At 36.5% G+C, this 15,402-nt stretch overlaps 3 protein-coding genes and 1 long non-coding RNA gene across 4 annotated transcripts; 3 read left to right on the plus strand and 1 right to left on the minus strand.

Moving 5' to 3' along the window:
• The first annotated feature begins 791 nt into the window (after nucleotides 1–791).
• Nucleotides 792–4,385, plus strand: LOC132161986 (SEC14 cytosolic factor family protein / phosphoglyceride transfer family protein). Its single transcript, XM_059572224.2, has 3 exons — nucleotides 792–1,171; nucleotides 3,332–3,596; nucleotides 3,982–4,385. Exons 1-3 carry the CDS (start codon nucleotides 919–921, stop codon nucleotides 4,214–4,216), a joined length of 753 nt encoding a protein of 250 aa, XP_059428207.2. The 5' UTR covers nucleotides 792–918; the 3' UTR covers nucleotides 4,217–4,385.
• Nucleotides 4,386–5,065: 680 nt separating this feature from the next.
• LOC132161987 (uncharacterized) lies at nucleotides 5,066–5,843 on the plus strand. The gene is made up of 2 exons (XM_059572225.2): nucleotides 5,066–5,287; nucleotides 5,370–5,843. The coding sequence occupies exons 1-2, from the start codon at nucleotides 5,254–5,256 to the stop codon at nucleotides 5,627–5,629; spliced, it is 294 nt and encodes a 97-aa protein (XP_059428208.2). The 5' UTR covers nucleotides 5,066–5,253; the 3' UTR covers nucleotides 5,630–5,843.
• Nucleotides 5,844–7,064: 1,221 nt separating this feature from the next.
• GLDH (L-galactono-1,4-lactone dehydrogenase) lies at nucleotides 7,065–13,139 on the plus strand. The gene is made up of 7 exons (XM_059572263.2): nucleotides 7,065–7,819; nucleotides 8,286–8,536; nucleotides 9,005–9,190; nucleotides 10,535–10,949; nucleotides 11,239–11,379; nucleotides 11,850–12,025; nucleotides 12,745–13,139. The coding sequence occupies exons 1-6, from the start codon at nucleotides 7,166–7,168 to the stop codon at nucleotides 11,991–11,993; spliced, it is 1,791 nt and encodes a 596-aa protein (XP_059428246.2). The 5' UTR covers nucleotides 7,065–7,165; the 3' UTR covers nucleotides 11,994–12,025; nucleotides 12,745–13,139.
• A 361-nt stretch (nucleotides 13,140–13,500) lies between these two features.
• Nucleotides 13,501–14,916, minus strand: LOC132162159 (uncharacterized). Its single transcript, XR_009438211.2, has 3 exons — nucleotides 14,553–14,916; nucleotides 14,356–14,446; nucleotides 13,501–13,798 (listed from the first exon to the last, which is right to left on the minus strand). It is a non-coding gene; the product is annotated as an uncharacterized LOC132162159 (long non-coding RNA).
• Nucleotides 14,917–15,402: the final 486 nt, after the last annotated feature.

Raw genomic sequence — 15,402 nt, forward strand, 5'->3', positions numbered from 1 at the left:
TTACAATCTGATCTATGTGAAATAAACTGTCCAAATAAAATGCATTGCATGAATGTCACCTCCCTCCACCACTGCATAGTAAGGGTCGTTTGAGATTGCGATTTTAAATAATTACATTTTTAAAATTATTACTTTTTAAAATCGTAAAAACGTTTAGTAAAACATGTTAAAAACTATTTTTTTTTTATCAAATATTTGTAATGGGAAATCGTAATTTTTGTTTAGGGTTAAATTCACTTTACCTCCTGAAGTTTCAGGAGTTTTTCAATTTAAACCACAATGTTTAAAAATTGGCAATGTATCTTTTTAATATTTCAAAATTTTTCAATTCAGGCCTTCTATTATAATTTCTGTCAAATTAGACATAAATCTATGAAATTACATAATTACCCTCAATGCTTTTTTTTAAAAAAAGATTCCATCTAATTAAACGAAAATTAGTAATAAATGGTCGGAATTAAAAAATTTTGAACCATTAGGAAGGTACATTGCCAATTTTTAAATATTGAGAATTTAAATTGAAAAACTTCTAAAACTTTAGGATAAAGTGAATTTAACCATTTTGTTTAAATTCGCTCTTTTTCAAATAAACACCCCTAACCTACTTATAAAAATCATATATATTTTTTTTTCTAATTTTAAATTAAATGCATTTTAAATCGTAATATCAAACAAGTTACATTTTGCGATATATTCTTAAAAACACATTATTTTTGCCCAATTCCAAAATCACCAATTATCTCAATTATTGAGGAATATATGCTCCTCTATTTTGTGTATTGCACTGATCAACCAATCAAACGTGTCCACTTGCTCTTATCTCAACAAAATTCCACGCGCCACCCCCTATCCCAACTCTCCATCCTAAACCTTCAATCCTTCAGAAACGAAACCGCGAGAGAGTGGAAGAAAAGAGAGATGGCAGCCTCATCGGAAGATTTCTCGGTGCTCGTGCTGGCCTCGGATCTGGGCATAGATGCCCGGCCCTTCTTGTCTCACCAAGAAGCAGACAAAGACGCAGAGGGGGAGCAAGAGAACTGGCATGACTGCTCTCAGTACCTCTCTCCTGACGAAGACTTCTCCGATCTCGATGTCCTCCAATTCTTTCGCCTCCAAGGCTCCGACCAGCAAGGCAACCGCGTTTTCCGTATTGTGGGAAAGTACTTTCCCGGTAAACAAACTGATCAGAATCTCTCTCGCTTGTTGCGGCGTCTTTTCGTTATAGTTTAGTTTAATTTGTTGCTTTTTTTGTTTTTTGTTTTTTGTTTTATATGTTGATTAATGGGATTTTTTTTTTCCGTAGTTGAAATTCATGTCTATTATTTTGAGCAATTTGAGATATTTTGGCTTCTGGGTGTAGTTGACTTTGAAATGATATATGTATTTTTGTTTTCTTTTATCCGTCTAAGGTGTAATTGGAGTTTGACTGATATTCTGTAATTTTAGCTATTTCGGCATCTGGCTTACTTGATTTTGAAACAATTTCATTTCTTTTTGTGGGGTAATTTGAGTTGGATTGAAGTGATTTTGTGAGCAATGAGCACCTGGCTTTTGTTTTCATGTTGTTTAATGGAAGATAATTTATGTTTGTTTAATTTCTGATTAATTAGTCAAAAGGGCTTGCCCGATTTTATTTGAATTATTAGTATGTGAAATGGGGTTTTTGTGGAAGCTGACTGATTTTGTTTGAAAACCCTTTTCTTTTGTTAAATTTATGATTTTTATTCTCTTATCCATATTCCCAAAACACAAACAATATTGGATGGATAGGTTCAATGTTGAAATTTACTGAAGTTATGGTCGTAGCATATGGAGATGGATGAACATTATGAGCGTAAGGGAAAATATAAATAGCAGTGAAGGACTTGAGAGAGTACCTAATTTTCTCTTGATAACATTGAGAACTTTCATGTCATGGTTTGATCTGTAAACGGCAGAAGCTGGTACCTGAAGTTGTACTTGTCTTTGCGGGGATTTACCCAACGCCCATGTAGTTCTACTTGTTCATGGAATGGATTATGTTTTAATAAAACAATATTAGGATTGCAATTTAGTCAACTAATAAATTCCAAACAGCTTGGAGCTGCTGTGAGAATTCTTTTCATTCTAAAAAACTATCCAGAGCCATGTTTTCTAAATAAATCATAAGCCATGAAATATTTCTGTAAGGCCCCCCGCATTTTTTTTTTTTTTTAAAAAAAAATTATTTCTTTTTTTGTTTTTTGGTCACACTGTTTCCTTGTAATTTCTTGTAGCTTCTTCAAGTTGAACCCAATTTCCCCTGTTCACTGTTGCAGTCTTTGTTTTATGACTATTTTGTTTATTGTTAGGTTTTAGTGTTGGCAAATTCTTGTATTGTATTTTCATTTATGATTGATATTACTTCCCACTTCTCATGGATGCATTTATTCTTGCTCAATAATTTCTTTTGTCCGTCCTTATTTGTCCCATGGTTCTAATTTCATTAGGCTTATGTTTATTTGCTTGTCGTCTTTTGAACATTCAACATTCTAACTTCAAGGGGTTGGCTCAGTGGTTGGATAGCCTAGGACTTTGAGTATGCTCCTCAAGGTCTTAGGTTTGAAACTCATTGAGTACAAACTACTTCCTGGGGTCATCGGACTGGTGGTTCGCCTCTTGAATTAGCTGAAGTGCACTTGCGGGAAACTCCTTGCCGAGGGCATGTGCACCCCCGAGATTAGTTGGAGCGAAGCTCCGGATACCCGGCGCCAAATCAAAAAAAAAAAAAAAAATTCAACATTCTATAGCATGGTTGGCCTTATAGTCGTAGCATTCTGATATTTCTATAATTTGGTCAATTATCCATTATCCATTATCATTCAACAATCTGGATGCAAGTTTCCTCTTTATGCATTCCTGTCTAATCATATGAGCTCGAAGCTCTTTAAATTTTTCAGTGCATGATACATTCAAGTTGGGGAAAGTCACAATTCTGGGTAACTTGTGGTTATCAATGATTACTGCTATCTCATGTCTACTAAGTTATTTCTATGTAGCTCCAGTTTTTACACCTTTAATTTTAGCACTTTGTTAATTAAGATGAACACCAGGGGACAGTATATTAGATGTTTCTGCTGTTGTGCACATCGGTTTATTGAAAAGAAAATCGACTAATTCGTTGTGCTTAAAATCAATTGTATTGTGAATGATGTATGTGAGAATCTCCTCTTTCTATAAGAATTTTATGAACTCAAAATTCTCTCATTTTGGTAGATTTGTTTGCTTCTACTCTTGGGTAACCTTATTTTGAATGAACATTTAAAATTATTTTTATACCCTCATTAGATACCTCTTTATCTATGATATGCAGCTCCAGTTGTTAGTGGGGAGCGGCTGAAGAGGTATATTTTCCACAAAATATGCAGCGAATTGCCAGAAGGGCCTTTCTGCATTGCTTACATGCATAGTACTGTGCAAAGGGAGGACAATTCCCCAGGAATTACTATCTTGAGGTGGATTTATGAAGAACTTCCCTCGGACATCAAGGAAAGGCTTAAAATTGTGTACTTTATTCACCCTGGACTCCGCTCAAGGCTTGCCTTTGCCACTCTTGGCCGATTTTTCCTAAGTGGAGGGTGAGTGCTTTTGTTTGAGTAGGCCATTAGAATTCATTCTGGTGGCTACCTGAACTCATAAAGTTGATTTGAGATAATACACCTTAAGCCTTAAGACCAAAACTTAAGCATGTAGTCACCATGTGAATTGTTTCTTGATTGGTACTTAGAATGTGAATTCTAACTCTAGTGTTTCGAGTGGCCTTGGACTTTGAATTTCTACTCTAAAATTATTATGAAATGAAATTAGAAATGCATGGTTTCCAGTGTCATTTCCCAATAGATACGAGTCTTAAGTTACCTAATAGTGATTTGATGACGATTTTCTCAGTTGACTTTTGTTTTCATAATGTGGTTTTGAGGGCATTTTTTGTTCTAAAATTCTCTCTGTCTCTCTTCTTTGTAGCTTATATTGGAAAATCAAGTACGTGAGCCGCCTGCAATACCTTTGGGATGACATAAAGAAAGGAGAGGTCGAGATTCCTGAATTTGTGAAGAACCATGACGATGTTCTCGAGCATAGACCTCTGACAGACTATGGCATTGAACCAGACCCTTTACACTTGACTGAAGTGCCTTCCTCGGCCTTTTCATTTGGGAGGTATGAAGAGAGATGGGGGTCAAGGGAATATATGTCATAGTTTAGCTGGTATAAAGAGTAGAGACAGCAAAATCCCAAGCAATTGACGTAGGGGTGAGTTGCTGCTAATTTTATATGCATCCAAGCTCTCTGTACAGAATGATCCCCTTGTTGTATTGTGTGTTGCATGAATTTTAATCACCTTAACCAAGTTCAAAATCGTTTTCTTTTGTGCTTGTTTACTGGTTGTTTTGAACCCACTCCTAAATGGAATACTTTTTGCAATTTTATTTAAAAGTGCCCGTTTGGCCTACAAAATCATGGAGCAAAACACACTCAAAGCAGTTGAAAAATCTAACTTTCAATTTTTTGTTTTCTTTCTTATTCTTCTCAGATCGTCTGATGGCCTAGATTAGACACACCAACATTTCAACCGATAACAATAACCCAACACATATTTTACAAAGCATAAATAACCGGAAGACAACAATCAAAGAACAGGGAGGATTTTCCCACCTCCACTGAGAAAAAGAGAGATCGACATTCCGTGCAATCAGTGATGAGATTGCTCATTGTAAGTTTCGGACCACCTGAACAAGTGAGGCCTGAACGGAGTGAGCTTCCCGACTTAAGGCTACCCATTGCAATTATTGTACCTGATTCCCATCCCTCTTTGCACCCAATCCCCATTCCCATCCTGAAAGAGGGAGAAGAAACAGAGAGGAAGACGAAAATGGACTGAGTTTTGGCTCTGAATTTTTTCTTGGTAAAGACAAGTTTCAACTTTTGACCTAATCCTAACCGCGTGGCATGTTATACCCCATTTGATGCAATAAACGGTGTAAATAAAAGGTACTGCAATTCCCTGCAATGCCTAGGAATCCTGGTCCATAAACTTGCATATTTTGGACTCATGAATGCCAGGGAAACCATTGATAATTTACTCTTGAGATTTTCTCTTTGGTTTTCAATAATACACCTTCCTAAAGATGTTCATATATGTTTATGGAAAGTATCATATCAACAACTTCTATTTAAAGTTCCAATCCCCACTTGGGCGCACATGCATGTGTTTGTCTCTGAGAGACACACAGAATCATGGGCTGCGGCAAGTCGAAGAACAAGGATCCAGGTAATTGTCTATTTTAAAGTTTTTTTTTCTTCTTGTGCATGCACGTGATCTTGTTCTTCTGTTTCTCATCTCCTCACATCAGACGTTTTCTCAGTTGTGCACCAAAAGAATGTCCTCACAAGTTGCAGCACAACACGTAGTAAAGGAGACAAGAATGGTGCCCTGGAGAAAGAGATGATGCCTCGTGCAGACGAGGAAAAGCCTGTAAGAGAAGAGCATGATGTTTTAGAAAAAGAAAAGCTTATTGCAGTGGGGAAACCTGATTCAGATGATGATGAAATTGAAACTTATTATTCAGCAGAGGATGAAGAACCTGAACCAGAGGATGAAGAACCTTTCTAAAAGGAAAGTGAAACACAAAATTTTATCTGGGATCTTATACCATAATTACATGTTCCTCGGAGGTGTTTTCCAACTGTTCTTTGACAGTTGTGTCTAGGAAATTTTCCATAGTATAATGCATTTGATGGTGTAGACTGTAGACTTCCAATATCCTGTTGGGCAACATAGATGTAATCAAAGACAGATAAGAAAATTGATTTGTGTTGAATGAGGATAATCCTTACCATCTATTTTGAGCAAATAAATGCCCCCATACCAAATATGTTTGTAGACTAGAGGTTACTAAGCACATTCTTCTATGATACAAAATCACCAATTAAATTCTTTCCAAAAAAATTAGGAGGAATTCTTAGCATAGTAATCCACAAACAAAATGTCATTTTCTTTTTCTTTTTTTTAATGGGCACACCATTCTATGATGGGCACAAATCTTTTTTTTTTTTTTTTTTTTTAAAAAAAAAAAAAAAAAAGTAAAACTTATGGAAGGAGATTAGGCTCTTATTAAGACCCTCTTCATTTCATTTCTAGTTCATATTAAATTAAATTTTAAAATAATATGATACCATATATAATAAAAGAAAAATCTGAATCATAAAATATTTCTCCATTTATCTTGAAATAAAAAAATGTTATTTCAAGTTTAAGAGCATTCTCATCCAACCTTTAAATTATTTTGGCTAACTCGACTCGAATGCTAAAATGGAAGCAAAATGAGCTGCATTTGACTCAACAATTTGGAAATATATCTGACAAGCTGCTACAGTGGTCACAAAATTTAGTAAAGGCCCATTTGAGAGTGCGATTTTAAAAATTATGTTTTTGAAATCGTTACTTTTTAAAATCATATAGGCGTTTGGTAAAACATGTTAAGAAGTACTTTTATTAATTGAGTGGTTGGATAACATTAGCATATAATTGTGGTTTCATAGCCAAATAAGTAAATATTGCGCCAAATATTGTTTTAAGCGAAATCGTGATTTTGGTTTAAATTCGCACTTTTTTAAATAAGCACCTCATAGTCAGCTAATAAAAATCGCGGATTTTTTCACGATTTTAAAATTTGTGTTTTTAAAATCGCAATCCCAAATATTCTAAAATTTGGATTTGGTTTAAAAACGCAAATTATTTTTAAAAAAACACACTTCCAAACAAACCCTAAATACTGTTCACCCACTAAATATAAAAACAAAACATTTTTTATTTATTTATTATTATTATTTTATCTCTAACATTCTCTCTTCTCTCAATAAAAAATAAAGTAATTATTAAAAAATTTGATAGTAAAAAAAATTAACTAAAAGAAATAGTAAATTTGTTCTTATAATATGACAACAAATGGAGATTAGGCCACGTTTACACACTTTCGTCGCACAATTAGACAACAAATGGAGATTAGGCCACGTTTGTATGGTTCAATAAATTGACAAAGTGAGTTTCGTCCCCCGTCTCCCTCCAAAGCCCTTCCCTTCCCTTACGCTGTGTCACTCCTCCTAAACCCACCACTCCAATACATTCAAACTCAAAGCTCATCAAAAAATGCTGAGAGCCCTCACTCTCAGACGTTCACTTCCCTCCCTCCACCCTCACCCTCACCCTCATCACCACCTCAAAACCCTAACCCCGACCCCAACCACCACCATCCCCAAACACCCTCTCAACCCAACCTCCGCGCGCCCATTCTCTACAACCAAAGCCAGTGACGCCGAGCTCCGCAAGTACCTGGGCTACGCGGCGCTGTTCGTCTTCTGCGGCGCTGCCACCTACTACTCCTTCCCCTTCTCGGAGAACGCCAAGCACAAGAAGGCCCAGATCTTCCGCTACGCCCCTCTGCCCGACGACCTCCACACTGTCTCCAACTGGAGCGGCACGCACGAGGTCCAGACCCGGGTGTTCCACCAGCCAGAGAACCTCCAGCAGCTGGAGAATGTGGTCAAGGAGGCCAATGAGAAGAAGACCCGGATCCGGCCGGTCGGGTCGGGCCTCTCGCCTAACGGGATCGGGCTGTCGAGGGCCGGGATGGTGAATTTGGCGCTGATGGATAGGGTTTTGGAGGTGGATAAGGAGAAGAAGACGGTGAGGGTTGAGGCCGGGATAAGGGTTCAGCAATTGGTGGATGGGATCAAAGAGGACGGCCTCACGTTGCAGAATTTCGCATCCATCAGGGAGCAGCAGATCGGTGGCATTGTGCAGGTGGGCTTGCCTTGCCTTTCCTTTCTTTTTCTTTCTGTCCTCTCTTTTCTGGGCATTGTTCCCTTTGGTCTAATGGAAGTTTCAGGAAAGAAATGGGGTCTACAATTAGAAAAGCTGGAATATTGGTGTGGTATTGTGTTCTAGTCTTCAGCCATGGAAACACATATTGATGGGACGTTGAACCAAATTGTGTTTAGACAGAGTGATCGCTCGAGTGAGGAGCATTACCTATATTGTAGCGCATGTGAGAGATGGGAAAGTGAGGAAAGGAGCTAGGGAAGAACTGAGAAGCCATTAACTTACCAGTAAGATAAACAGTTGAGGTGCAGTATACATAATCAATCCCTGGTTCTGATTGTTCATTAGAATGCCTCCTTAACTTCGTAATGGATTATAGGCTATAGCTTTTATAGACTGGGTTTCTATTCTTGTGTGTGTGTGTTTTTTAACATTTACTTGTCTTTAGGTTGGTGCACACGGCACTGGTGCAAGACTGCCTCCTATTGATGAGCAGGTCATCAGCATGAAACTGGTAACTCCTGCCAAGGGAACAATAGAGGTTTCAAAAGAGAAACATCCTGAGCTGTTTTATTTAGCTCGCTGCGGTCTTGGGGCCCTTGGTGTGGTAGCTGAAGTTACCATCCAATGTGTTGAGAGACAGGAGCTTGTGGAGCACACAACTGTCTCAAACATGAAAGAAGTCAAGAAAAACCACAAGTAATTATTGTTCCTTTTATTGTATAGATTATTTCTTTCACTTAGAACATCATCATAAGTGCAATATGGTTCATGGATATTGCTAGTAATTGGCAACTAAATGATTGAAACCTAGCAGTACTCCTAGTACATATGTATCTGAATAATTAGGATATTGTGGAGTTTGTGCTGGAGAAATGCCCCAATTTAATTGGTTCAAAATTACATTATTGGGATGGCTTGTAATATGAGATTTTTGAAGTTTATCTAGGGGTTAGTTGTGCGCTACATGTGCTTGTATGGCTGTGGTGCTAAACAACCCCTACTTTTGGTGTGGTTCGCATGCAATATGCTTCCTTATTTTATCTTTCTTTACAGAATACTTCACACACACACATTTTTTGTGTGTGGATGTAATATAATTTATAAGGATGTGGAGGATGTTTTTGTTTCTATACAACTAATATTCCTGTTTCTTTCCTTTTACAGGAAATCGTTATCTGATAATAAGCATGTGAAGTATCTATACATTCCATATACTGACACTGTGGTGGTCGTGACATGCAATCCTGTTTCAAAATGGAAAGGCCCCCCAAAGTTCAAACCCAAATATAGTCAGGATGAAGCCATACAGCATGTCCATGACCTCTACAGGGAGTCGCTCCAGAAATACAGGTACAGCTGGTGTTTGCTTTTATTAAATGAATTATAAGGCAAACTTATTCTAGTTTGTTGAATATGAAGCACAAGTAATGGAAACTAGTTCTTCTCTCCTTTTCTTTTGATATGATCTTTTCTGCTTGCTGAGATTTCATAAAGTGTTTAGCGAAGGGCCTAGAGAAAGTAATTGAACATATGCGTTGGAAGAGTAGTGCCAAAGTTATCTAGCATAATGAGAAGAAACTCACAATTATTGAAATTTCTTGTATGAATGCATATTGCTTCCTCTTCCTTTGCATTTATTTTATTTTATTATTATTATTATTATTATTATTATTATTATTTACCACAATGGTTCACAAACTACTTACCTTGAAGCAGTGCGTGGCTATGATATGGGTTTAGAATGTAAACTAAAATACAATCAATTTGTAACTTCTCATCTGGCTTACCCGGTAAGGTTAATAAGTATCTAAGAATTAATGTCAATTTGACGAAATACTCTTTAGATCACAAACCTAACAGATATGTTAGGGAGACTAACTCCTTTGAGAGTCTCCCAGTTATATTATAATATATCATATTGGAACTTCAATCAATCCAAAAGCTTAATCTATGGGTTTTGGCCGAATTATGTTATATTAACTACTCGCGCTTGTGTCATCGTCCAATGTGGGGATTAACACATGTATACTCAACAATTTTTCCCTCATGTATGAGTCCATTATATCTCTATGCTCTCCCTTGAATAGAAGCTTTATCAATCTTAGGAGTCATATGTAGGATCAATTGTACAAGCTATGTGGGTTTTATTCATGCCATCCACTGTTGTCCCTACTATAATTGTGAAAAGGACTCATCATCTGTACATGCATATCGTTCACGCTCTAACTGCAAAAGAGGCCGCTATCATCCAATATACCATGCACCATCTTTGACTCCAGTACTAGTTGTTCGGAAAATTAACACCTTGGAGAGCCTTTCAGTAAAATCATAACATAACATATTGAGATACTACTCAATTCAAAAGCTTAAGCCTATGATTTTGGGCCCAAGTATGTCGTGTATTAACTATTCACTCTTGTGATATCTATCCAATGTGGGACTTTAAACTTTTGATACTCACACGTGTATATTCAACATAATGTAATAAGATTGTTATGTAGTTCTTGAAAGCTTGCCGTGGCAAATAATGAAATAAGATTTTTGTTCAAGTTTGGCTTGTTTAAAATGCTTTACCTGAACTTTTCTATATTGTTTTTCTTATCGTCTTTTCTAAGTTGTATTTACAGGTTTGTATTGTTATTGTGTTGACTAATTTGTTTCAATCATTTAATTGCTTACATTAGTTACTTGCAGAAAAATAAAAAATGAATCTCCAGACAACGATGAACCAGACATAAATGAGCTATCATTTACAGAGTTGAGAGATAAACTACTTGCCCTGGATCCTCTCAACAAAGACCATGTCATAAAGGTCAATCAGGCTGAGGCTGAGTTCTGGAAAAAGTCAGAGGGATTCAGAGTGGGATGGAGTGATGAAATATTGGGCTTTGATTGTGGTGGCCAACAGTGGGTTTCTGAGACATGTTTCCCTGCGGGAACTTTAGCGAAGCCAAGCATGAAAGACCTTGAATTCATAGAAGAGCTGAAGCAGCTCATAGAGAAGGAAGAGATACCTGCACCTGCTCCAATAGAGCAGCGCTGGTCAGGTCGCAGCAAGAGTGCCATGAGTCCTGCTTCAAGCTTAGAAGAGGATGATATATTCTCATGGGTAATTTCAATTGCATCTTTCTTTTTTCCCCATTTATCTCTTATCTTTCTTGATTTTGAATGTTGGCTCCATTTTAATAAGTGTTTGGGGAGAGGAAATGAGAGCTCTCCTTTTCTCTTTCTAACAAAATTTACTGCTTATCAAATAACCTAAAAAATATTGGACTTAGGTCTTCCAAATTTAACTAATAAATTTTGGGGGCCCTGAGTAATGTTTCAACCCATTTAATCCAATAGTGTGAAATTATTTATAAAACTAATATTCAACCATACTTTTGATTGTGTATCAGGTTGGTATAATCATGTACCTTCCTACAATGGATCCCCGGCAGAGAAAGGAAATAACAGAAGAGTTCTTTCACTACCGGCATCGGACCCAGGCACAGTTGTGGGATCAGTATTCTGCTTATGAACATTGGGCTAAGATTGAGGTACTAATTAAATCTTGAAAAAACTGTTGTAATTCACTTTATAAACTTTAAATCATGAAAAGTTATCCCACATGGTATCTTGGAATGCATTGAGATTTTTGTTTCTGGCTTCAATTTATTTCTAACTTCTTGATTTTCCACATTCCCACCAAACTCATTTTAGCTCTTCCCATATCTTAGTGAAATTCTAATAAATAAATTTCTACTTTATTTAAAAGGGTAAAAGTTAAATTGGAACTTCTAAGTCCTTTATCTTGCTCAGAAACGGGTCGAGGGTACCCAAAAAAGGAAAAAACGTCAAGAGTAGAATGTACCTACTCAGCATGTATCAAACATAACGCCTTTTGAGTAGATCATCAATTCGATTTTTCACAGGATCACACTGATTTAACCTTGGCAAACTGACTCGCAAATAAGTGTTACATTACAAGTATTTGCTTTTATTATTCATATATCTTCACATAATTTAGGTTCCAAAGGACAAAGAAGAGCTTGCAGCTCTCCAAGCAAGGCTACGGAAGCGTTTTCCAGTGGATGCGTACAACAAAGCACGAAGGGAGTTGGACCCTAACAGGATCCTTTCTAATAACAAGCTGGAGAAGCTGTTCCCATGATCATGATACCCTTTGAGAAGCATCCTTCATTGGTTAGCTCTTCATCTATAAAACTTTTTATTAATTCAAATGCATCTGGTTTAGTCTTTCAGTCTTTCTGATCATTGCTGCGAGGATCTTTAGTGAAAATGTAGTGCCTGTGCATCAAATGAGGGAAACTTTGAGATATAAGGACCAATACTGTTAACTTCATCTGCATAGCTTAGAAGCTAGCAAGCGACCTTTGGTGTATTCTTGCCTTTTTTTTTTTTTTCTTTTCCTTTTTCTTCTACGGGATTTCATATTTTCTAACTCTATATACTAGTGACCAACTAGTGCTGGTGGCGGCTGGTGAATTGTGTTGATTTGCTTTGCTAAAAATTGGAACTTGTTAATTGTGATTTTTTTTTTTTTTTTTTTTTTTTTTTTCAATTTTTTGCGACTTTGGTTGAATCAGTACCAAGTAGAGTTTTGGTTTAAATGTGATTTTATGGTCTCTGAGCTATGCATTGGATTTGGGGAAATGCAAATTAAGTGGTACATTAAAGGGGGTAAGTGTAGTTTTCCAATTAGATTTTAATTTTGTATTTGAACTATCTATTGTTCCAATTTAGTTCTAAAGTTGTACAAATGTCTCAATATAACCTTTACTCTATGGTTTACCTTTATTACGTGAATGTAAATTGTTGATGTGGTGATTTTATTATTAAAATGCATGTCTTTATAACACTGGCATTTGTTTTATCAATTCACATATCTACAAATATTGCAGGTTCTTAAGGATATAGAAGAGATTGCAGCTCTCCAAGCAAGGCAAAAGGAAAGCATTTTCTAGTGGATGCGTACAATAAAACACGAAGAGGGTTGGATCCTTTCTAATAATAGTAGGCTGTAGAAGTTGTTCCAACTGCTGTTGGATATATACCATTTGAGAAGCATCCTTTGCCTTTGTTGGTTAGTTATTCATCCATGATTGTTTTTATTAACTCAATCTTTCTGTTCATCTGTTCACTGCTGCGAGGATCTTTGGCGAACATGTGGTGCCTTTTCATCTAGTTAAAGGGAACTTTGAGATATAAGGACTTGGACTATTTAAGTTAAACACACCATATACGCTACCGAGTGATCTTTCTTTGTTGCATTATTGCTTCTTCTTCTTCTCTCTTTTTTTACTGTCTTTTCTTTTTTAAATTTCACATATATGTTGCCACATCATTTAAAATTTTGAATGGCGTGGTATAATATACAACGTTAGATGCAACAAAACAAAATTTGAACCATAAAATGAATACTCTTGGTTTCACCATTCCCAAAAAAAGATCAAAAAGGTCACATTCATGCGGAGGTTTTAGACAAAGCACAGAGTGTTGTACGTTTTACTATTCTCAAAGACAAGGAACCAATAGAGACGAACACCTTCCACGGCTGAGAAAGGTTATTGCCAAGTCCCACAACTAATCGTGAAATATAGACAAAATTCGCACACAAAAATAAATAAATAAATAAAAGAGAAGGGTGTGAAGAGAATACAGGAATTTACGTCAATTAGCAGAAGTAAGATGATATATTATATATCGGTCACAACTGACGTGCTATATCATAAATATATAAGCTCGCACACAGAATAGCTGTAGTCTAATGATCAACAATAGTTAGAAAATCACTCATAATTAACACACTCGAGAAGGAGAAAAAAGAAAAAAAGGAAAGATCAACGATGGTATACTGATACCATATGACAGTTTTGCTTATTCGAAATCCTCGTTTACAATAAGATCGATTAGTAACATTCTTCACAGAGCCAACAGCAGCACAAAGCGAAGAGGCTGCACAAATAAGAAATAAAGCAGATTAGTCCCATGGGAGAGCAAACAAAAGGGGCAAAATCAAAAACTAGGTGGGGCTGCTTGTTTTCAATTATTGTAGTGTAATAGGGCAGTCTTATGTGAGAGTCTGTTCAAACCCCACTTGCTCAGATAGGTGCTCAGACAGTCCGAACAAGTAGGGTTTAGAAAAATTAGTTATATTTGAGAGCCTGTCCAAACCCTATTTGCTCGAACAGGTGTTCAGACAGTTTAAACAAGTGGGGTTCGGACAAACTCTCACATAGGTTGCCATATTGTAGTACGTAGAGCAACTCTATTCTACATAATCTAAATCCTGGCTTCCAACAATAACGTAATGCTTTCAAGTATACTGTAATTAAACATAAATTTGTAGATAATCCAAATATAAATGGAAAGAAAATCCAAGACTGGTCTCCTTGTAGCTTACAATACAAGTTGGAGCACTTTGGTTTACTGTACACTCACTTTTCATGGTGCTAATAGAAGCTCTTTCATGATCTTACAACCTAGATTGCTAAAGAAGATGCATGACTTACCATCCCTCTATGAAGCCCCTGTCTCCTTTCTTCTTGCCCCGAGCACAGCACTTCTTCCCTGTGGAGGGATTCCCAGTTCCAGTTGGGTATCCTTCAAATAAAAATCACCATAAAAGTAAGTTCTCTTGCATCCCATGATCAATAAGAGAGAGAGAGAGAGAGAGAGAGAGAGAGAGAGAGAGAGAATTAGGATGAACCTGCAGGTGGAGGCTGGCTTTCATTTGTCGAGTTCTTGGGCATTTTGCAAGACAAACAACAGCTAGAGATAGATAGTGATAGTGTTGTGCCTTTCAAATATCACTGTCTTAATAATCCTTATGTAGCAGTGCTCCAATGGTAATTAATATCAGTGTCATTGTATGTATATATATATATATATATATATATACCTCCCCTGCACCCCAAGCTGGAAATGGGCGATGGAATATGATAAAGGAGGCTTCCACTTTCAGTTGGTCGGCAGCAAAAATGTCTAATAAATTGAGTTCGATTTGGTTTCAGTTTGATCTGGCTGGTGTCCTTGTGAACATGTAATTGCCGCCCACAGCTTTTTATCTCAAGCTTTGTACATTTGTCTACTTTAGAACTGGATTCCATTTTTAAGAGATAAAGCATATTACAGTGGAATCATGCGTGAGTTTTCCATGGCTTTTGATCTGGATTCTTCTTTTTGTGACGAGGAGAATAATTTTGTAGCTGTGGGAAGCTTGAAAAGGAGTAAATACAAGAAGCTAATTGTGAGAATAATGAGAAAGTTCCACCAATAAGTTTGCTACTTTGTCCACAGAATATATGCTTAACTTTCAATATTGTCAAACAAACGCACTTAATGAACGCGTTATCGTTGATATCTGTTGAACATATATGTGTGAGTAAAGAATAATTAAATTTTATATAAAAAATGTATGATAAGAATGAGCGGTTAGTATCACATAGTTGAGAATGAACTTATTAATTTAAGTTTTTGGATTGAGTAGTAGAATAATGCTATTCATCACTCTCCTATCTCTTCCTAAAACTTATTTGGCGTGGTCTCCAATAACATTT

The sequence above is a fragment of the Corylus avellana genome, chromosome 10 (assembly GCF_965113065.1).
Source record: "Corylus avellana chromosome 10, dhCorAvel1.hap1.2, whole genome shotgun sequence".
NCBI lineage: Eukaryota > Viridiplantae > Streptophyta > Magnoliopsida > Fagales > Betulaceae > Corylus > Corylus avellana.

Coding starts and splice junctions, on each gene's coding strand:
- GLDH (XM_059572263.2), top strand. CDS start 7,166: ATGCTGAGAGCCCTCACTCTCAGACGTTCACTTCCCTCCCTCCACCCT. Junction 10,950..11,238: donor AGGATGATATATTCTCATGG/GTAATTTCAATT, acceptor ATTGTGTATCAG/GTTGGTATAATCATGTACCT. Junction 11,380..11,849: donor AACATTGGGCTAAGATTGAG/GTACTAATTAAA, acceptor CACATAATTTAG/GTTCCAAAGGACAAAGAAGA.
- LOC132161986 (XM_059572224.2), top strand. CDS start 919: ATGGCAGCCTCATCGGAAGATTTCTCGGTGCTCGTGCTGGCCTCGGAT. Junction 1,172..3,331: donor TGTGGGAAAGTACTTTCCCG/GTAAACAAACTG, acceptor TATGATATGCAG/CTCCAGTTGTTAGTGGGGAG. Junction 3,597..3,981: donor CGATTTTTCCTAAGTGGAGG/GTGAGTGCTTTT, acceptor TCTTCTTTGTAG/CTTATATTGGAAAATCAAGT.
- LOC132161987 (XM_059572225.2), top strand. CDS start 5,254: ATGGGCTGCGGCAAGTCGAAGAACAAGGATCCAG. Junction 5,288..5,369: donor GTCGAAGAACAAGGATCCAG/GTAATTGTCTAT, acceptor TCCTCACATCAG/ACGTTTTCTCAGTTGTGCAC.